This window comes from Myotis myotis, unplaced genomic scaffold (genome assembly GCF_014108235.1).
Source record: "Myotis myotis isolate mMyoMyo1 unplaced genomic scaffold, mMyoMyo1.p scaffold_m19_p_3, whole genome shotgun sequence".
Lineage (NCBI taxonomy): Eukaryota > Metazoa > Chordata > Mammalia > Chiroptera > Vespertilionidae > Myotis > Myotis myotis.
Window position 1 is genome coordinate 113,111,091 of NW_023416335.1, and position 21,657 is coordinate 113,132,747.

Genomic DNA, 21,657 nt, shown 5'->3' on the forward strand with positions numbered 1-21,657 from the left:
CCTCTTGCAGTCGGACCCCTCGGGGGATGACCACCTGCAGGCTTAGGCCCTCTCCCCAGGGGATTGGGCCTAAGCTGGCAGTCAGACATCCCTCTGGCAGCCCGGGAGCCCTCAGGGGATGTCCACTTGCCAGCGGGGAGCAGGCCTAAGCTGCAGTCAGACATCCTTAGCGCTGCTGAGGAGGTGGGAGAGGCTCCCACCACCACCACTGTGCTGGCAGCCGTCAGCCTGGCTTGTGGCTGAGCAGAGCTTCCCCCTGTGGGAGTGCACTGACCACCAGGGGACAGCTGCTGCATTGAGCGTCTGGCCCCTGGTGGTCAGTGTGTGTCACGGTGACCAGTCATTCCCAGTAGTTCTACTGTTAGGGTAAATTTGCATATTACCCTTTTATTATATAGGATAGAGGCCTGGTGCACTGGTGGGGGCCGGCTGGTTTGCCCTGAAGGGTGTCCTGGATCAGGGTGGGGGTCCTGCTGGGGTGCCTGGCCAGCCTGGGTGAGGGGCTGATGGCTGTTTGCATGCTGGTCACACCCCCTTCAGGGTAGGGGTCCCCACTGGGGTGCCTGGCCAGCCTGGGTGAGGGGCTGATGGCTGTTTGCAGGCTGGCCACACCCCCTTTAGGGTGGTGGGGTCCCCGCTGGGGTGCCTGGCCAGTCTGGGTGAGGGGCTGAGGGCCATTTTCAGGTTGGCCAAGCCCCCCCCAGTGACGGAAGCTCCCAGCCTCTCCTTTTTTTCTTTTTTATTCTGGAATTTATTTACCTTCTATAATTGAAACTTTGAGAGGAGCTCAGAGCCAGCCAGGGTGGGCGGGAGGGAAGCTTGGCTTTCTCCATCGCCAGGGGCAACCCAAGCCTCCTGCTCTCTCCAGCTCCGTGGCCACGGCCTGCTGAAAGCAGGTATCTGGGGTTTATTTACCTTCTATAATTGAAACTTTGTTGCTTTGAGTGGGGCTCAGGGCTGACCACGGCAGGCCGGAAGCTTGGCTTCCTCCATCGCCGGGGCAACCAAGCCTCCTGCTTGCTCCAGCTCTGTGGCTGCTGGCCGCCATCTTGGTTGGGTTAATTTGCATATAGAAGCTCTGATTGGCTGGTGGGCGTGGCTTAAGGCATAGCGAAGGTACGGTCAATTTGCATGTTTGTCTTTTATTAGTGTAGATGTTTAAGAGGTATGTGATAACAGTATGGCTGATAGTTTATAGGAATAAGGGAGAGGGACAAGTTTTATGATGTGCCAATTTCAGGCTTGACTTGAAGGAGTATGCAGTTATTTCTGACACCCACTACCCAAATTGGTCCAAACTTTACAAGTTAAGGGCAATTTTCCATAAGACTGCCCTACTTAAGATACTGCTGCAAACTTGGGGGTCCTCAAGTCACCCTCACTTCTGACCAGCTTGCTATAAATTTGGGGCTTCTCACTACCCCTTCAGGTTCAGTAATTCTCTAGAAAGACTCACAGAACTTAGGAAAGCATTATACTTAAGATTACAGTTTTATTATAGCAAAAGGAATTAATTCAGAGTTAGCCAAGGGAAGAAATACAGAGGGTGAGATCTGGGATTCTGCTGAAAGTAAAGCTTCTGTGTTCTCTCCCTGTGGAATTAGGATGCTTTACCCTCCTAGCATGTGGATGTGTGACAATGCATAGACTGCAGTGATGGTGAACCTTTTGAGCTCGGCGTGCCAGCATTTTGAAAAATCCTAACTTAACTCTGGTGCCTTGTCACATATAGAAATTTTTTGATATTTGCAACTATAGTAAAACAAAGACTTATATTTTTGATATTTATTTTATATATTTAAATGCCATTTAACAAAGAAAAATCAACCAAAAAAATGAGTTCGCGTGTCACTTCTGACACGCGTGTCATAGGTTGGCCATCACTGGCATAGAGTGTTTCCAATAGGGAAGCTCACTCAGATTCAGTGTCCAGTTTTTATTGGGGTTTCATGACATGGTCATGATTGATTGAATCATTGTCCATCTGTCTCAATCTCCAGTCCCACCTTCCTCTCTCCAGTGTCCCAACCCTCTAAACCAGCCGTGGGCAAACTACGGCCCGTTTGAAATGAATAAAACTAAAAAAAAAAAAAAGTCTGTACCCTTTTATGTAATGATGTTTACTTTGAATTTATATTAGTTCACACAAACACTCCATCCATGCTTTTGTTCCGGCCCTCCGGTCCAGTTTAAGAACCCATTGTGGCCCTCCAGTCAAAAAGTTTGCCCACCCCAGCTCTAAACCCTTTGATCACATGGTTGGTTTATATAGCAAGCCCAGCCCCCATCCTGAGTCATCTCATTAGCATAAACAATATAGGGGCCCTCCATGAGCCACCTCATTAGCATAAAATTTCAGGGCTCAACATGAACAAAGACACTTCTGTCAGTTGGGAAATTCCAAGGATTTAGTCTTCCTCCCAGGAACTGGGGTAAAAGGCCAACTAAATTATTTATTATACTAGAGGCCTGGTGCACAAAAATTTGTGCACTTGGTGGGGGGGTGGGTCCCTCAGCCTGGCCTGTGCCCTCTCACAGTCTGGGACCCCTCGGGGGATGTCCACCTGCTGGCTTAGGCCTGCTTCCCGGGAGATCAGGCCTAAGCTGGCAGTCAGACATCCCTCTGGCAACCCAGGAGCCCTCAGGGGATGTCCACTTGCCAGCGGGGAGCAGGCCTAAGCTGCAGTTGGACATCCTTAGCACTGCTGAGGAGGCGGGAGCGGCTCCTGCCATCACTGCTGTGCTGGCAGCCATCAGCCTGGCTTGTGGCTGAGCAGATCTCCCCCTATGGGAGCATACTGACCACCAGGGGGCAGCTCCTGCATTGAGCGTCTGCCCCCTAGTGGTCAGTGTGTGTCATAGTGACTAGTCATTCCCAGTCGTTCTACTGTTAGGGTCAATTTGCATATTACCCTTTTATTATATGCCTGGTGCATGGGTGCGGGCTGGCTGGTTTGCCCTGAAGGGTGTCCTGGATCAGGGTCGGGGTCCTGCTGGGGTGCCTTGCCAGCCTGGGTGAGGGGGTGAAGGCTATTTCCAGGTTGTCCACACCCCCTTCAGGGAGGGGGGGTCCTGCTGGGGTGCCTGGCCAGCCTGGATGAGGGGCTGAGGGCTGTTTGCAGGCTGGTCAAGCCCTCCAGCAGGGACCTTCACCCATTGAGGGTGTGGTCAGCCTGGGTGAGGGGCTGATGGCTGTTTGCAGGCTGGCCACAGCCCCTTTCGGGTGGGGGTCCCTTGGGGTGCCTGGCCAGCCTGGGTGAGGGGCTGATGGTTGTTTACAGGCTGGCTATAGCCCCTTCAGGGTGGGGGTCCCTGCTGGGGTGCCTGGCCAGCCTGGGTGAGGGGCTGATGGCTGTTTGCAGGCTGGCCATGGCCCCTTCATGGTCGGGGTCCCTGCTGGGGTGCCTGGCCAGCCTGGGTGAAGGGCTGATGGATGTTTGCAGGCTGGCCACAGCCCCCAACCACCCAAGCTCCCAGTGGAGGCTGCCTGGAAGCAGGTATCTGGGATTTATTTATCTTCTATAATTGAAACTTTGTTGCCTTTTGCGGAGGCCACAGTCGACCAAGGCAGGCAGGATGCTTGGCTTCCTCCATCGCCGGGGCAACCAAGCCTCCTGCTTGCTCCAGCTCCATGGCTGCCAGCTGCCATTTTTGTTGGGTTAATTTGCATATAGTCGCTCTGATTGGTTGGTGGGCGTGGCTTGGGGTGTAGTGTCAATTTGCATGTGTCTATTTTTTATTAGATTAGACTAGAGGCCCGGTGCACAAAAATTTGTGCACCCGGTGGGGAGAGGGGGTCCCTCAGCCCGGCCTGTGCCCTCTCGCAGTCTGGGACCCCTCGGGAGATAACGACCTGCTGGCTTAGGCCTGCTCCTGGGTGGTAGAGGGCAGGCCCAATCCCTAGGTGCTGCCCCTGGTCGGGCTCAGAGCAGGGCCGATTGGGGATTTGGGGAGCCGCCCCCTGTCATGCACAGAGCAGGGGGGATCTGGAGGTTGCGATGCCACCCCTAGTCACACTCAGGGTACGGCCAATTGGGGGGTTGGGGCACCGCCCCCTGGCACACCCAAGGCAGGTTCGATAGGGAAGTTGCGGCGCCACCCCCTGTAACGCACAGAGCAGGGCGGATCAGGGGGTTGGGGCGCCACCCCCTGTCACGCTCAGAGCAGGCCCATCAGGGGGTTTGGGGCTCCGTACCCTGTCACACACAGAGCAGGGCCGATCAGGTGGTTGGGGAGCTCCCCCATGACACGCACAGAGTAGGGCCAATAGGGGAGTTGGGGCACCGCCCCCTGTCACACACAGAGCAGGGCGGATCAGGGGGTTGGGGCGTTTCCCCCTGTCATGCACTGAGCAGGGCCCATCAGGGGGGTTGGGGCTCCGTACCCTGTCACACAGAGCAGGGCTGATCAGGGGGTTGAGGAGCTCCCCACTGTCACTTACAGAGCAGGGCCCATCAGGGGGGTTGGGACACCGCCCCCCATCACACACAGAGCAGGGCGGATCAGGGGGTTGGGGCGCCACCCTCTATCACCCACAGAGCAGGGCCGATCAGGGGGTTGGGGTGCCGCCACTGTCACACTCAGGGCAGGGCCGATGGGGAGGTTATGGCTCTACCCTGTCTCACACAGAGCAGGGCCCTTGGGGGGGGGGGGGTTGGGGCGCCGCTCTCTATCACCCACAGAGCAGGGCCGATAGGGGGTTGGGGCGCCGCACCCTGTCACACACAGAGCCGCAGGGTGATCCCGGTGCCAGTGCATGAAATTTGTGCACATTAAAAGGGAATTAATTAGAGGAAATATTTTAATATTGCTATTTGCCCTTTCTCTATAATAGAAGTGTCAGAGATGAAAGAAAATTAGTAAAATGTATATGAAATCTCCCTCCTGTCAGAGTCTGGGGCGCACCACGGGACCCAGAGTTAAGTCCCCGTCCACCTGCATGCACTTTGAAATCGCAGGAGACCCAGTCCCGGCCTGCCCCACCCCTGTCAAGCCCCTCTGGGCAGGGGTGCAGCCTCAGGTCCCCCGACCTGGCGCCAGGTGGAGGTCTCAATATCAGGTCCCCCGTAAAGCCCCGCTTGGCGGGGGGCACAGCCTGAGGTCCCCCGCCCCGGCCAGATGCCATGCAGCCTCAGGTCCTTGCTGTTTGGTCATTATGTGATGGAGTCCTCACCAGTTTGTGTATTACCCTATTATTAGATAGGTAGGGTACAATGAACTGATATTGGAAATTGAGAAAAGGAACAGATTTAAATAGGGACAAAATATGTTTAGGTAATGCTCAGCAGGTAATTGGAAATAGAGGTCTGGAGCTTAAAATAGAGTGAGTTAAAATTGTAAGATATAAATTGTGGTTTATAATATGCATGTGGATGAAATTGTTCAAGAGTTTATAAAAGAACACAAAAGATTTAGAATTGCTTTGGGAATGTAAAGTGAAGGGCGAAGAGGAGATCTGAAGACACTGAAGATAGTCATGATGAAGAAGTATCAGGAAAGAGCAGCGTCCTAGAACCAAACCTGAAAAGATGGGTTTCAGGAAGGGGGGAATGAATACCAAGTATCAGCAACATTGAGGTCAGAGAGAAAGAACATGTGAGTTGAAAAGTGACTTGTGGATTAATAAATAGGTATTTTTAGTGAAGTAGTGGAGGCAGAAGCCAGATAGTAACTCGTGAAGAAGCAATAGTAAACTTAAGCCATTTCTTTAAGAAGTCTAGCTGAGAGGGAAGGAGAGGTATACAGTAGCTAGAGGATTTGAAATTAAGCAAAGGATTATTTAAAAATGGGACAGATTTAAATATGTTTATATGCTAAGGCAGTGGTTCTCAACCTTCTGGCCCTTTACAGTTCCTCATGTTGTGACCCAACCATAAAATTATTTTCGTTGCTACTTCATAACTGTAATGTTGCTACTGTTATGAATCATAATGTAAATATCTGATATGCAGGATGGTCTTAGGCGACCCCTGTGAAAGGGTCGTTCGACCGCCAAAGGTGTCGCGACCCACAGGTTGAGAACCGCTGTACTAAGGGGAAAGAGCCAATAGAGAAGGAAATACAGGAAATAGATGAGGTAATCAAAAGAGTAATGTCATGATGAGTTCAGAAGTATAAATATTGTACCACATCTAATGTTAGAAAAGGGAGGGGCCATTAGAAAGAGAAGTATGAACTTAGCTATCGCTATGCCTATACCTTTAGTTGTTTTGGTAGTTTTCAAAATAGCAGTCTCATGCACAGTTAAAGGCTCCTTGAAAAGCACAAAGTTTTTAATAAAACTAGTGTTTTAAATCCTGGTGATCCCTGTTTGTTCTGGGTATCAAGATTCTACAGCTAGTTTCTGAATGTAGTTATGAAACTTTGATGAGCATATAGCTTTCAAAGTTGATATCCCTAGCTTATTAAACTAAATTAACAAATGGATCAGAATTCCTTTTGATATCACCAACTATTATGCAAAAGAAACGTAGTGTTTACTATGATCTGAGCTTCCATTAAAATGGATAGTGAAGTAAGTGTTAAGAATCTATTAGTCTTCAAGACTAGAGAATTAGTCTTCTCAAATATTCTTTACTCCTCATTGATTTCTTTTTATAGAATACCTTTCTGCTTATTTATTTTCCAAAGTGAGGAATAACTACAATTTCACGTTTGGTCCATATTTAGTAGCTCTTTTTATTAGTAACAGTATTTTTTATAAACTATTATCTAGCACATTAAACTGATAAAATGTTAGCTAATTTGATTATGTTTGAATTACTACTAGATTTTAGTTACTGTATTAATTGAGAATGGATTCTTCTTTTTTATTAAAAGCTGTATATTATAATGTGTTGTGGAAGAAAGGCTTCTAATCTTATTTTTTTTGCTTACACAGAGCAGTTACTCTTGAGTGGTATTTAAGACTATGCATATTTATCTTCTGCCAGGCTTAGGAAAGTTGGGTAGGTTCTCTCTGAATGTATAAGAAGATTCCTTGTTGTTTAGGCCCTTTGTTAACCCATCTCTGAGTATCTCTGATTTGAGACATTTTGTGAAATCATCTTCATTTTTTTCTATCTATAAAATGATACGGGAAAATTTCCCTCTACTTAATAGCCGATATTTTATAAGAAAGTATTTTAATCTGATAAATCATTTACATCTTTTGAAATTTCAGGGTGTGCTGATGGTTGGACCCCCAGGCACTGGTAAGACCATGCTAGCTAAAGCTGTTGCCACTGAATGTGGCACAACATTCTTCAATGTTTCCTCCTCTACACTGACATCCAAATATAGAGGTGAATCTGAGAAATTAGTCCGTCTGTTGTTTGAAATGGTGAGTGATAATATATTTGGATTTCAAAGTACTTTTGGTATAAGCAATGGTATCCCTATAAATCTAGATCCACTCATCTATGGCAGGTGTCGTTGTAGTTTAATAAGTAGTTCTTGGCAGACTAATAAGATATGGTGTGGTGGGGTTTCTGGAATTGTCAGTGTGTCTTTGATGTATCTTCCTCCCTAAGATAAAAGAAGGCTCTTTGGCATCCTATCCAGCGAGAGTCAAAGAGACTTTGGAAATGTGTGTGGTGTGACTGACATTTCTGGATCTCTAGTGAGATGGTTGAGCAGAAGTGTATTTTAATATATATTTTAAAAATGAGTTAGATATTGATCTATCATTAAAGTTGGTTTCTTTTCATAAGGGGTTTGCAATAGTTACTTAAGAATGCTTATTTGAGGAAAGAGATTGATGACTTGTCTTTTAAAAATGTTTTGTATTATGGAAAGTTTCAAACAGAATAGTAGAAAGAATAGTACTAAAAATCCCCATTTATTTGTCACCGGACTTAGCCAACCATATAACTTACCTTTTATTTTTAGAAATTTACTTTTTTTATATGAATAACCAAATGGTGGCATTAAAGCAGTGAGAAACTTCTCTTTTTAAACCATGCTATTAGGAGGAAATGGCACTATTTTTAAATATTCAGATTGTTTTATGAGATAATCAGATGATTCCTTTAACATATTTTCACAAAGGCTAGATTTTACGCCCCCACTACGATCTTCATTGATGAGATAGATTCTATCTGCAGTCGAAGAGGGACCTCTGATGAGCATGAAGCAAGTCGCAGAGTCAAGTCTGAGCTACTCATTCAGATGGATGGTAATTGATGTTTAATTACTGTCTCAAAACTTATATTTCCTTTTTGAGCTTTGTGTAGATTAATACTTGGGAAATTCTCAGTGAATGGACTCAAAGGCAGCCTGCATTTATTTATAATCATCTGTTCATCCACTTATTTATTCATTTGTTCATGCATTCAAAAAGCACTTACTGTATACTTGTTATGAAATGTGCACCATTTTAGGTTGTGAGGGTAAAAAGAAAAGGAATGCCATGGCCTTTAAATAATTTATTACTTAGAGCAAAGGTTCTAGAGAAGTGGTCTGGGGTCCCAGGGCTCTTTCAGATCCTTTTAAAAGGGCTGCAAAGACTAAACTATTTTTATAATAATATTAAGACATTATTTACCTTTTTCACTTTCATTCTCTTACAAGTGTACAATAAAGTTTTTCAGAGGCTATAAGACATGTAAGATATAATAAATAGATGGAAAGCAGAAGCAGGTATGAGAATCTAGCTATTCTCTATGGAGTCACACATTAAAGAGATTTGCAAAAATGTATTCTTCTTACTAATATTTTTTATTTGGAAAATCATTGTTATTTTTCATAATATGTTATTTACATTAACAAATAATGGATTCATTGTCACTTTAAAGTGAATTAATATTTTTAAAAATTCTCAGTTTTAATTTCTGATGGTAAATATTGATAGCTGTACTCCACAAACACATAAGAGATCTTTGGAGTTAAATAATTTTTAAGGGTATATAAAGGTCCTGAGACCAAAAAGTTTGAGAACCACTGATCTAGATGGGAAGCAGGCAACTGAACAGACAATTACAATACATTATAATTTCTGTGGTAAATAAACTCTGGCGTAATGAAAACATAGCAGGAGAGGTGCCACCAAGACTAAGGGAGTCATGGAAGGGAATAGCCAAGTTGGGCTTTGAAGCATTAGTATAAGTAATTCAGACAAAGAAGAAAAGGCATTGAGGAGCCATTGAAGGAAGAGAGTGACAAGCCCTGAGCTGCTTTTATTATTATTATTGTTATTTTTAAATCTTTATTGTTGAGAGTATCACAGATGTCCCACTCCCCGCACCCATTACCCCCTTCCACCTGGTTCCTGCCTTGTCTCAGGCCTTCACCAAACCCTGCTGTCTATGTTCATAGATAATGCATATCCTATATAATAAAAGGGTAATATGCAAATAGACCTAACGGCAGAACAACCGAACAACCAATCAAAGTGTAATATGCTAATGATATGCTACAGCTGCTCAACCGCTCACTATAATGTGCACTGACACCAGGGAGCAGACAGTCAACTGGTTGATGAGTCGCTATGACATGCACTGACCACCAGGGGAAAGACAGTTGACTGGCCAACCAGTCACTGTGACGTGCACTGATCACCCAGGGCAGATGCTCCAACCGGTAGGTTAGCTTGCTGCTGGCGTCTGGCCAATACGGACTGAGTGAGATGGGCCAGACACGCCCTGGAGCCCTCTCGCGGTCCCTTCCCGGCCCAATTGTGCACCAGTGGGATCCCTCAGCCTGGCCTGTGCCCTCTTGCAATCTGGGACCCCTCAGAGAATGTTGGAGAGCTGGTTTCAGCCTGATCCTGCAGGCCACTCCACTTGGGAGGGCACCAGATACAGGGCTCATGACTGGTGAGCACTGCTGCGGCAACACAAGCCTCTCCCAATCGGGACTGATTGGGCATGAGCCCATGGCAGACACAGTGGGGTCGGGATGAGTGGGAGTGGCAGGTAGGAGCTGCAGGCAGTGTTGGACTCTGTGTTTTGGCCCGATCCCTGCAGGCCACCCAGAGGGACCCCGCCTGTGCATGAATTTGTGCACCGGGCCTCTAGTGTGCATATAAGATCTTTGGTTAATCTCTTCCCACCCTCCTCCCCCCTTCCTTCTGATATTCATTAGTCTGTTCCTTGCTTCCATGCCTCTGATTCTATTTTATTCACCAGTTTCTTTTGTTCATTAGATTTCTTGTTAGTTTATTTTGATTTTTAGATATAGATGTATTTTTTGCCATTTCATTGTTCATATTTTTTTAAGTTTATTTTATTGTTTAAAATATTACATGCAGTATTACATATGTCTCCTTTTTCCCCCATTGACCTCCCTCCGGCCACCCCCACCCCCTGGCACATGCTCTCACACCCCTAGTGTCTGTGTCCATTGGGGTTATTGTTCATATTTTTTATCTCTTCTTCTTCCTTCCTTCTTCCTTCCTTCTTCCTTCTTCCTTCTTCCTTCTTCCTTCCTTCTTCCTTCCTTCTTCCTTCCTTCTTCCTTCCTTCTTCCTTCCTTCTTCCTTTCTTCTTCCTTTCTTCTTCCTTTCTTCTTCCTTCTTCTTCCTTCTTCTTCCTTCTTCTTCCTTCTTCTCCTCCTCCTCCTCCTCCTCCTCCTCCTCCTCCTCCTCCTCCTCCTCTTTCTTCTCCCTCTCCTTCTCCTTCCTCCTCCTCCTTTTCATCTTCCTCCTCCTGCTCTCCCCTCCCCTTCCTTTTCTTCTTCCCCCTCACCCTCATCCTCTTCCTCCTCCTTCTCTTCCTTTTCCCTCCACTTTCTCCTCTTCCTCTTCTTAAACAATACCCTTCAACATGTTAACATAAAATACATTCAGACCTGTAAAGAATTTTTGTGAGTTTATTTGAACCAAACTGTCGACAATTGCCAAGAAGCAGAATCTCAATGTTTTGGGATAATGCTGTGGAGAATGGTGTTTTTTTTTTTGTTTTTTTTACCTTGTTTTATACATTACAATCAAAAGAGGAGATGTAAGTGAATTACATCAACTCCATTAGTGATAGATTAGGGGGACAGGAAAAAGCAAAGTGGAGAAACCCCTGGGATTGGATAAAAAATAAAATGATAGACACATACTTCTTTTACTTAGGCAGATGCAGAATAGTTAACAGTCAGGAATTAACTCAATAACAATGAGGGGATTTGTGGTCTCCACAGAGCAGTGCCTGTGCTTTGAGGGTGTTCGGAAAAAGAAAAATTACTTTGACATTACAATGATATGTTACTGTGGATGCAAAAAGACAGTAGGCTCAGTTAGGCAAAGATTGATCTTTGTCAGAGAAGATACTGCTCTAGGATGTGACTACCCACCATAACTGCTTTTTGTTAAAGTTTTAATTTCAGACCAACCTATGCGGTTACTTTAGGTCTTTGAGTTTGCAATACCACCCTGCAGGCCTTCCCTGAGCTTGTCAGGTTAGCATGTGGCCCCTTTTTTGTCCACAAACATTTCATGTAATACTGGTATGGTAGTTTTGAACTCATTTAGCTTTTTTTGTTTTGTTTGTGAAGCTCTTTATTTGACCCTGAATGCTGAATGAGAGCTCTGCTGGGTAGAGTAATCTTGATTGTAGGTCCTTACTATTCATCACTTTGAATAGTTCTTACCACTCCCTTCTGGCCTGCAAAGTTTCTGTTGAGAAATCAGACAGTCATGTGGGTGCTCCCTTTTAGGTAACTAACTGCTTTTTTCTTGCTGCTTTTAAGATTCTCTCTTTGTCTTTAACCCTTGGCATCTTAATTATGATGTGTGTTGGTATGGGCCTCTTTGGGTTCCTCTTGTTTGGGACTCTCTGTGCTTCCTGGACTTGTAAGTCTATTTCTTTCATCAGGTAGGGGAAGTTTTCTGTCATTATTTCTTCAAATAGGTTTTCAATATTTTGCTCACTCTCTTCTCCTTCTGGCACCCCTGTAATGTGAATGTTGGTAAACTTGAAGTTATCCCAGAGGCTCTTTACACTGTCTTCATATTTATTTATTTTTCTTTTTGCTCTTCTGATTGGGTATTTTTTGCTTCCTCATATTCCAAATTGTTCATTTGATTCTTGAAATCCTCTACTCTGCTGTTGAATCTTTGTAAATTATTTTTTATTTCAGTTGGTGTATGCTTAATTTTTGACTAGTCCTTTTTCATGTCTTTGACATTTTCACTAAGATACTTGAAATTTTCATGAAGATACTTGAGTAACCTTATAACCATGGTTTTAAACTCTGTATCAAGTAGTTTGCTTGCTTCCATTTCTTTCATTTGTGACATGTTTCTTTGACTCTGGATTTTGGCTGCTTTCCTATGCTTCTTTCTGTATATTAGATAGAGCTGCTATGTCTCCTGGAATTGGTAGAGTAGCCTTGTGTAACAGTCCTGTAGGGCCCAGTGGCTCAGGCTCCCCAGTCACCTGCACTGGGCATTCTAGGTATGCCCCTGTATGGGCTGTGTGCACAATCTTGTAGTTGAGCTTTGATTGTTTTTGGCATCACTGGGAGGAGTTGACCTCGAAGCCAATTGGCTGTGAGGACCAGCTGCGACTACAGTTGGAGAGCTGCTGTGAAGGGAATACCCCTATTGGACTTGCTTCAGTGGGGCTTTGGTGCTCACTGAGTCTGTCCGTTGAATGTATTGCTTATGGATGTGTAGAGTTGTAATTGGCTGTGGCCTGAAGCTGTCCACTGGGTGCACTCGCTCTAGGGCCTCCAGGGAGGTGCAAAGTAAGCCAGTGCCTGGGACCACCCGGTAGGAGCTACAGAGAGATCTGCAGATAGCTGCTATTTGTTCTTTGGATTGGGCTTGGAGTTGCCCATGTGAGGCCCAGCTGTGTAGCAAGGCAGGCTGATGCTAATGCCTGGTCTTGGGCCTTTTATTGACAGATTTGGGGCACACTGTCACTAGCTGCAGCTTGTTTGAGAGATTTTAACAAAGTCTGAAGCTTGAGCCAGGGTAGGCCATTCATATGGAAATATTGCTGCAAACAGCTTGTGTAGGGCTGAAAATTGGATAGGGCAAGGTCTCAGGAAATCTCCAGGAAGGAGCAAAGTGTTGTTCCAGGCTGATGGAGACTCAGATATGGCTGCTAGTCATCCCTGCAACAACGGAGGTCCCAGCTCAGGAACAGTGACTTTGTGAGCATCCCCTTCTGGGAGTAAGTCACCCCCAAGTTCCTGCCCCGATGCTAGGCAATCCAGTTCCTCCCTGTATGTCCCTAGGTCCCCCCCGAAGCTGCCCAGTGCTGGGAGTCCGAGTATGTTCGTGTGCCAGCCCTTAAATGGAACACCTGGGTCTCCATCAGCCTCTGTGCCTTTCAGCCACAATCCCTGCTGTTTCTTATAGCCATAAATGCTGGAACTTCTCTTCCCAGCTCTGGGACAATGGGCTGTGGGGCTGGGACCCCTTTTTCCAAATGGGAAGCCTCCACAGAGGTGATCTCCCTCCTGATTAGAAAAAAAAAAGGCACATGTGGGTGTCAGACCAGCTTGTTCTGCCCCTCCACCTCTCCTATCAGTCTCAATGTGCTTTTTTCTTTACTTCTCTAGTTGTAGGACTTCCATTCAGCCAGCTTTCAGACAGTTCTAAATGATGGTTATTCTGTATTTTAGTTGTGGGAGGTGACATTTAATGAACACTTATAATGAGTATTGTATACAGTGCCAGTCACTGTAAGATAAATAAAATAAATGTACTACAAGTCCCTATTCTCAAAGATTTTGCCATTTTAATTTCTGCTGAGATGTAAGAGAAAGAAGTGAATGTATTATATTTTGGGGGAATGGATATAGAGGAAAACATTATATGTTTTAAAAATATCACTGAATAAGGATTTAGTCATCTGAATTTCATTTAGGGGTATTTATAACTCTTTCTGATTATTAGTTGGACAACTTGAATCTTTGTGATAATGATTCAAATAGTAGTTTAGTCATATTCATCTGGGTTCCTTTAAATCCACTACTTTGTTATACTAGGCTAGAAACTCTGATAAAGTTTGTGAGTTGTTGATATATTTATTTTTTTCACTGCATATTTTCCAGTGTTTTCATTGTATAACCTGAAGTTTTTTGTTCTAAAATTTTAATTCTAGAAAAAGTAGACACTCTCTATATATGTTTGGTTTGCTATAAAAAGAAACGGTATTTTCAGTAGTGACTGATTATTAGGTTTATTCTTAAATTTCTTGTTTATTTTTTTTCTGAGTTACTTAGAAGTTTGAAGGACAAAACTATTCCAATATAAACTGCCTTTCAAAATTATTGTTGCATGCTAGTATATTAAGTCCTAAATATGAATTCCATTCTCTTCTCCTTTCTTGAAAAATAACAAATAAATTAGACTAACGACCAAAATAAAATATTTGAAGTGAGAGATCCAAGATGGCAGCAAAGTAGGTAGAAGTTACACTCACCTCCCAGGACCAAATCAAAATTATAACTAAATTATAGAATAATAAACCTGAATAACCAACTGAAGACTAGCTGAACAGAAGTCTTATAACTACAGATCTACATAAGAAACCGTACTGAGACTTTTAGGAAAGGTAGAGATTCAAAATGGGCTGACCCTGAACTCATGTGCAGTTGAGAATATGAAGGGCTATCTCAGCTGTGTAAGTTCCCCCTGAGGAGTGAGAGCTCTCAACCATATGCCTGGCTCCCCAGCCTAGAGCACAAGTGCCGGGAAGAAGAGCCTACATAACATCTGGCTGTGAAAATTAGTGGGGATTCTGTCCAGCAGTGTGAGGTGGTAGGCTGCTAGAAACCCAGGTACCCTCATCATCAGGCACTCACCCTGGGCTCCGGCAGAGGAATGGCAGCTCAGAGTAGACTGAAGTCATACAGGGAGATTGGGTTCTGTGGTTTTGGGGAGAAGGCTGGAGGGACAGCTGCCAGCATTCCTGTGTTGAATCACTCTCCCATGCTGCTCACAGATGCCATCGTTCCTGGGTTGAGTACTTCCCTCCATAATGCCTCAGCCTGGGGGAATGCACTTAGCCTCACACTCCTGACTCCCTGTTGTCCCACCCTGCCAAACTCCCACTCTGGAGGAATCAGCTAGCTGTGGCCAGCCTGGGCTTGAGTTGCAGACTTTCTTGGAAGGTTCTTCAGGACGTTTAGGTAGACTTGGGGTGTCAGAGACATTTTGCACGGGGAGAGTCTTGAGTATAGTGGCTTTAGAGCAAGGGCCAATTTTTACATGTGTTTGGCTGGCAACACCCATCATTCTTCCTCCCCCGCAAGCTCCCCCCACACCCGCCAGCATCAGCCTGAGTAGAAGCACTAGCCCCATTCTCCTAAGTCAGTTTGGCCATACCCTGCCAAGCCTGCATCAAGCAGGGGAATTCGGCTAGCTGTGACTAGCTTGCACCTGCATTGTACTCATTTTTTTGGGGAAGGTTATCAAGGAAGTAGCCCAGACTGGGTCACAGTATCTCACATAGACCTGCATCAGAGCCCATCCCAAGAGGTCCCAGAACCAACACACATGGTGGCTGACTTGAGACCAAACCAGAGCATGACCTGATTTAATTCCGTAAGTGGCACACCTAAAGGGAAATCTTGGCAGGCACGAGACATGCTGAGGCAATTCCACTTTCTGAGTCAGCCTCCACACAGCAGCTTGTACACTGTGGTTGGGGCAGTCCTCACAGTCAGCGAGCCTCTGGGCCAGTGGATGGCCAACAGCAATCACAACTAAACTACATCAGATGAGTTTACATATCCCACACAAGGGACATTCGTGGAGCACCTAGCTCAGTTGATTGGGGAGACTGTACCACTGAGCCCCACAGGGCATCTATTACATAAGGCCACCTTACCAAGACTGAGAAATAGCAATCTATCTAATTCCCAGAAACAAAAACAAAGAGTCATTTAAAAGGGGAAACAAATGAAAGAACAATAGCAATCCCCAGAAAAAGAAATAAATTAAATGGAAGCAGGCAATGTACCAGATATAAAGTTCAAAATTATGGTTAAAAGGATGTTCTTCAACAAAGAGATAGCAAATATGGAAAAGGACACAGAAACCATAAAAGAGAACTAGTCAGAAATGAAGAATACACTAGAAGGAATCAACAGCAGACTAGATGAATCAGAGTATCAAATCAGCAATTTGGAAGACAAGATGAAACCAAAGAGACCCACACCAAGACACATCATATTTAAAATGTCAAAGGTTGTTAAAGACAAAAAATCTTAAAAGCAACAAGAGAAAGACAGTTATCAGCAAGGGAGCTCCCATAAGACTGTCAGGAAGTAATGAAAAGCAAGGACCTACAACCAGACAACTCTACCCAGCAAGGCTATCATTTAATATTGAATGAGAAATAATGAGCTTCTAGACAAGAAAAAGCTGAAGACATTTATTACCACCAAACAAGTATTACAAAGAAATGTTAAAGGCACTTCTTTAAGGAGAAGAAAAAAAGAGGAACATAAGTATGCATAATAAAATGACAATAAATATGTACCTATCAGTAATCACTTTAAGTATAAATGGATTGAGTGCTCCAATCAAAAGACACAGAGTAGCTGAATGGGTAAGGAAACAAAATTCATGTATATACTGTCTACTAGAGACCCACCTCAGATTGAAAGACACATGTAGACTGAAAATAAAAGGATGGAAAAAGATATTTCATGCACATGGGAAAAAAAAAGCTAGGGCATCAATTCTTATAGCAGACAAAATAGACTTTAAAACAAAGGCTATAATAAGATACAAAGCAGGACATTATAAAGGGATCTATGCGAAAAGAAGATATAACCCTCCCTAACCAGTTTGGCTCAGTGGATAGAGCATTGGCCTGCGGACTGAAGGGTCCCAGGTTCGATTCTGGTCAAGGGTACCTTGGTTGTGGGCACATCCCCACTAGGGGGTGTGCAAGAGGCAGCTGATAGATGTTTCTCATTGATGTTTCTAACTACTCTATCCCTCTCCCTTCCTCTCTGTAAAAAAATCAATAAAATATATTTTAAAATAAAGAAGATATAACCCTTGTAAACATTTATGCATCCAAATAGGAACACCTGAATATATAAAGGAAATCTTTTAGGAAATATATGGAGAAGTCAATAGTAATGCAGTCATTGTAGGGGATTTTTATGTCAATGGATAGATCTTCCAGACAGAAAGTCAATAAGGAAATAGCTGCCTTAAATGACACACTAGACAAGATTGATTTAATTGATGTTTTCAAGAGCATTTAACCGCAAAGTAGCAGAATATACATTCTTAACATGTATCATTATTAGGATAAACCACATTAGGACAGAAAACAAGTCTCAATAAAGTTAAGAAGATTGAAATCATATCAAGATCTTCTCTGACCACAATGGTATGAAACTAGAAATCATTTACAAGAAAATAACTGAAAAGCATTAAAACACATGGAGTCTAAATAACATCTTCCCAAATTATGAATGGCTAAGCAGTGAGATCAAGGAAGAAATCAAAGATACCTTGAGACCAATGGAAATGAGAATACAACAACCCCAAATCCACAATGAAAAGCAGTCCTAAGAGGTAAATTCATATCATTTCAGACCTATCTCAAGAAACAAGAAAAATCTCAAATAAACAATTTACTAGTAATCTTACATTTAGGGGAATTATAAAAAGAACAACAAGCAAAGCCCAAAGTGACTAGAAGGAAGGAAATAATAAAGATCAGAATGGAAATAAATGAAACAGTCTAAAAAAAAAAATACAAAAGATCAATGAAACCAACAGCTGCTCGTTTGAAAAGATAAACAAGATTGATAAACCTTTAAGCAGATTCATTAAGGAAAAAAAAAGAGAAAGGACGACCCCCCCTCCAAAAAAAACCCGAAATTATAAATGAAAGATAAAAGGTAACAACTGATAACAGAAGTACAAAGGGTTATAAGAAAGTCTTATAACAACTACATGCTAACTAATTGGACAATCTGGAAGAAATGGATAAATTCCTAGAAATATAAAATCTTCCAAGACTGAATCAAGAAGAAATAGAAAATCTGATCAGACCAACAAAATCAAAGCAGTAATTAAAAAAACCAAACAAACTTTACAACAAACAAAAGCCCTGGACTGGATGGCCTCACAGGTGAATTTTACCTAACATTCAAAGAAATAACACCTATCCATCTCAAACTATTCCATAAAATTCAAGAGGAAGGAAGACTTCCAAACTCATCTTACAAGGTCAGCATTTATAGTAATTCCAAAACCAGATAACGATACTACAAAGAAAGGAAATTATAGGCTAACTAGAGGCCTGGTGCATGAAATTTGTGCACTGGGGGATGGCTTTCCCTCAGCCCGTCTTACACCCTCTCCAATCTGGGACCCCTCAGGGGATATCCGACTGCCAGTTTAGACCAGATCCATCCCACCAGCAGTCGGACATCCCTCTCACAATCTGGGACTGCTGGCTCCCAACCATTTGCCTGCCTGCCTGCCTGATTGCCCCTAACCACTTCTGCCTGCCAGCGTGATCACCCCCTAATAACTCCACTACCGGCCTGATTGATGCCTACCTGCTCCCCTGCCAGCCTGATTGTCCCCAACTGCCCTTTCCTGCAGGCCTGGTCCCCCCAACTGCCCTCCCCTGCCAGCCCGGTCACCCCCAACTGCTCTTCCCTACCAGCCTGGTTGCCTCTAATTGCCCTCCCCTGCTGGCCTGGTTGCCTCTAACTGCCCTCCCCTGCAGGCCTGGTCCCCCCAACTGCCCTCCCCTGCAGGCCCAGTCACCCCCACCTGCCCTCCCCTGCCAGCCCAATCACCCCCAACTGCTCTCCCCTGCTGGCCTGTTTGCTCCCAACTGCCCTCCCCTGCCAACCATCTTGTGATGACATGGGCATGGCCATCTTGTGAGAGGGTGTGATGGTCAATTTGCATATTACCTCTTTATTACATAGGACTTTATTATATAGGATATCCCTGATAACAGATGCAAAAGTTCTCAATAAAATATTCGCAAATTAAATTCAGCAATGCATTATAAAGATTATACACTATGATCAAGTGGGATTTTTTCCTGGGATGCAAGGTTGGTACAGTATTTGCAAATCAATTAATGTGATATATGTAAACAAAATGAAGGATACAATAATATGAACATATCAGTAGATGCAGAAAAGCATTTGACAAAACCCAGCGTCCATTTATGATAAAAACTTTCAGCAAATAGAGGGAACATATGAGGGAACCAAGGGAGCATACTTCAACATGCTAAAGACCATATATGACAAACTGACAGCTAACATACTCAATGGAGAAAACTAAAAGTGTTTCTCTTAAGATCAGGAACAAGACAGAGATGTTCACTGTTACCACTCTTATTCAACATAGTTCTGTAAGTCCTAGCTACAGCAGTCAGATAAGAAGAAGTAAAAGAAATCCAAATTGGATAGAAAGGAGTAAAACTGTCATTTGCAGATGGCATGATATTGCATACAGAGAACCCTACATATTCCACCAAAGAACAACTAAAAATGATAACTGAATTCAATGAAGTAGGAGGATACAAAATAAGTATTTAGAAATTGGTTGCATTTTTATACACAAATAATGAAATATCAAAAAGGGAACTAAAAAATAATCCATTTGCAATTGCATAAAAAAAGAATATCTAGGAATAAATTTAATCAAGGACATAAAAGACCTGTACTCGGAAAATTGTAAGACACTGAAGAAAGAAATTAAAGAAGATACGAGTAAGTGGAAGCATATACCGTGTTAATGGATTGGAAGAATTAACATCACCAAAGCAATCTATAGATTGAATGCAATTCCTATCAAAATACCAATGGAATTTTTCACAGTACTAGAACAAATAATCCAAAAATTTATATGGAACCATGAAACATTTTGAATAGCTATAGCAATGTTGAGAAAAAAGAACAAAATTGGAGGTATCACACTACCAGATACCAAACTATACTACAAACTGTACTCCTATGGTAATCAAAACAGCATGATACTGGCATAAAAACAGACACATAAATCAATGATACAGAATAGAGAGCCTAGAAATAAATCCACACGTAGATGGTCAATTAATCTATATATATTTAAAAGTCTGACTGTTACAACCAGACGACTGGCCAGTAGCTATGATGCGCACTGACCACCAGGGGGGCAGACACTCAGTGCAGGAGCCACCCCCTGGTGGTCAGTGTGCTTCCACAGCCAACCTCCCATGGCCAGCCAACCTCCCACAGTCCCTTCCCCTGGCCTGCTGGCCCCAATCAGCCCCGATTGCTGGCCAGGCTGAGGGACCCCAACCATGCACAACAGGCAAGAACATACAGTGAGATAAAAACAGTCTATTCAATAAATGGTGTTGGGAAAATTGGACCGATACATACAAAAAAAAAAAATGAAACTAGACCACCTTCTTACACCCTATATGAGAACAAGTTCAAAATGGATTAAAGACTTAAATGTGAGAACTTACAAAATTCCTAGAAGAAAACATAGGCAGTATATTCTCTGATATTTCTCTTAGCAATATTTTTTTCTGATATATCTTTTTAGGCAAGGGAAACAAAAGAAAAAAATAAAAGTTATGAGAATTCATCAAAATAAAAAGTTTTGCACAGCAAAAGAAACCATCACCAAAATGAAAATACAACCTACTGAGTGGAAGAAGATATTCGCCAGTGATACATCTGATAAAGGGTTAAGTATCCAAAATTTATAAGGAACTCATACAACTAAACACCAAAAAAGCCCAAACAATCAAATTAAAAAATGGGCAGAAGATCTGAATAAACACTTTTCCAAAGAGGACATAGAGATGGCCAATAGACATATGAAAGGATGCTCAAAATCGTTAATCATCAGAGAATTGCAAGTTAAAACCACAGAGAGATACCACCTCAGACATACCACGCACACCTGTCAGAATGGCTACCCTATATAATAAAAGCCTAATATGCAAATTGACCAAACGGCAGAACGACCGGTTACTATGACGTGCACTGACCACCAGGGGCAGCTTCTGCGTTGAGCTTCCCCCTGGTGGTCAGTGCACTCCCACAGGGGGAGCATGCTCAGCCAGAAGCCGGCCTTATGGCTGGTGAGCACAGTGGTGGTGGCGGCAGCCTCTCCCAGCTCTGCTGTAGGTGGGCGGTAAGGAGCAAGGGGTCCCAGACTGCAAGAGGGATGTCTCACTGCTGGCTTAGGCCCAATCCCTGGGGGTTTGGGCCTAAGCTGGCAGGCAGACATCCCCTAAGGGGTCCCAGACTTTGAGAGGGTGCAGGCCGGGCTGAGGGTCCCCCTCCTCCAGTGCATGAATCTCATGCACCAGACTTCTAGTCATTAATAAATCAACAAAAAACAAATGCTGGCGAGGATGTGGAGAAAAGGCAATCCTAGTGAAATGTTGGTGGGAATGGAGATTGGTACAGCCACTATGGAAAACAGTATGGAGGCTCTTCCAAAAATTAAAAATGCAACTGCCTTATGACCCAGCAATTCCATTCTAGGTATATATTTATAGAAATCCCAGACAGTAATTTGAAAAGTTATATTAACCCCTATATTCATTACAGCATTATTTATAATAGCAGAGATATGGAAGCAACTCAAGTGCCCATCAATAGATGATTATATAAAAAGTGGTGGTATAAATGTTTATATGTGTATACACACACATATACATACATACATACACACAATGAAATATTACTTGGGCATAAAAAGAATGAAATTTTACCATTTGCGACCACATG

General features: G+C 43.5%; 1 protein-coding gene across 2 annotated transcripts in view; it reads left to right on the plus strand.

Moving 5' to 3' along the window:
* KATNAL1 (katanin catalytic subunit A1 like 1) overlaps positions 1 to 21,657 on the plus strand; it is a 104,788-nt gene that overhangs the window by 75,261 nt on the left and 7,870 nt on the right. For both annotated transcript variants that reach the window (XM_036301737.1, XM_036301738.1), the window contains exons 7-8: positions 7,163 to 7,321; positions 8,029 to 8,155. In XM_036301737.1, the coding sequence (XP_036157630.1) occupies positions 7,163 to 7,321; positions 8,029 to 8,155 (286 nt within the window). The remainder of the gene's footprint in view (positions 1 to 7,162; positions 7,322 to 8,028; positions 8,156 to 21,657) is intronic.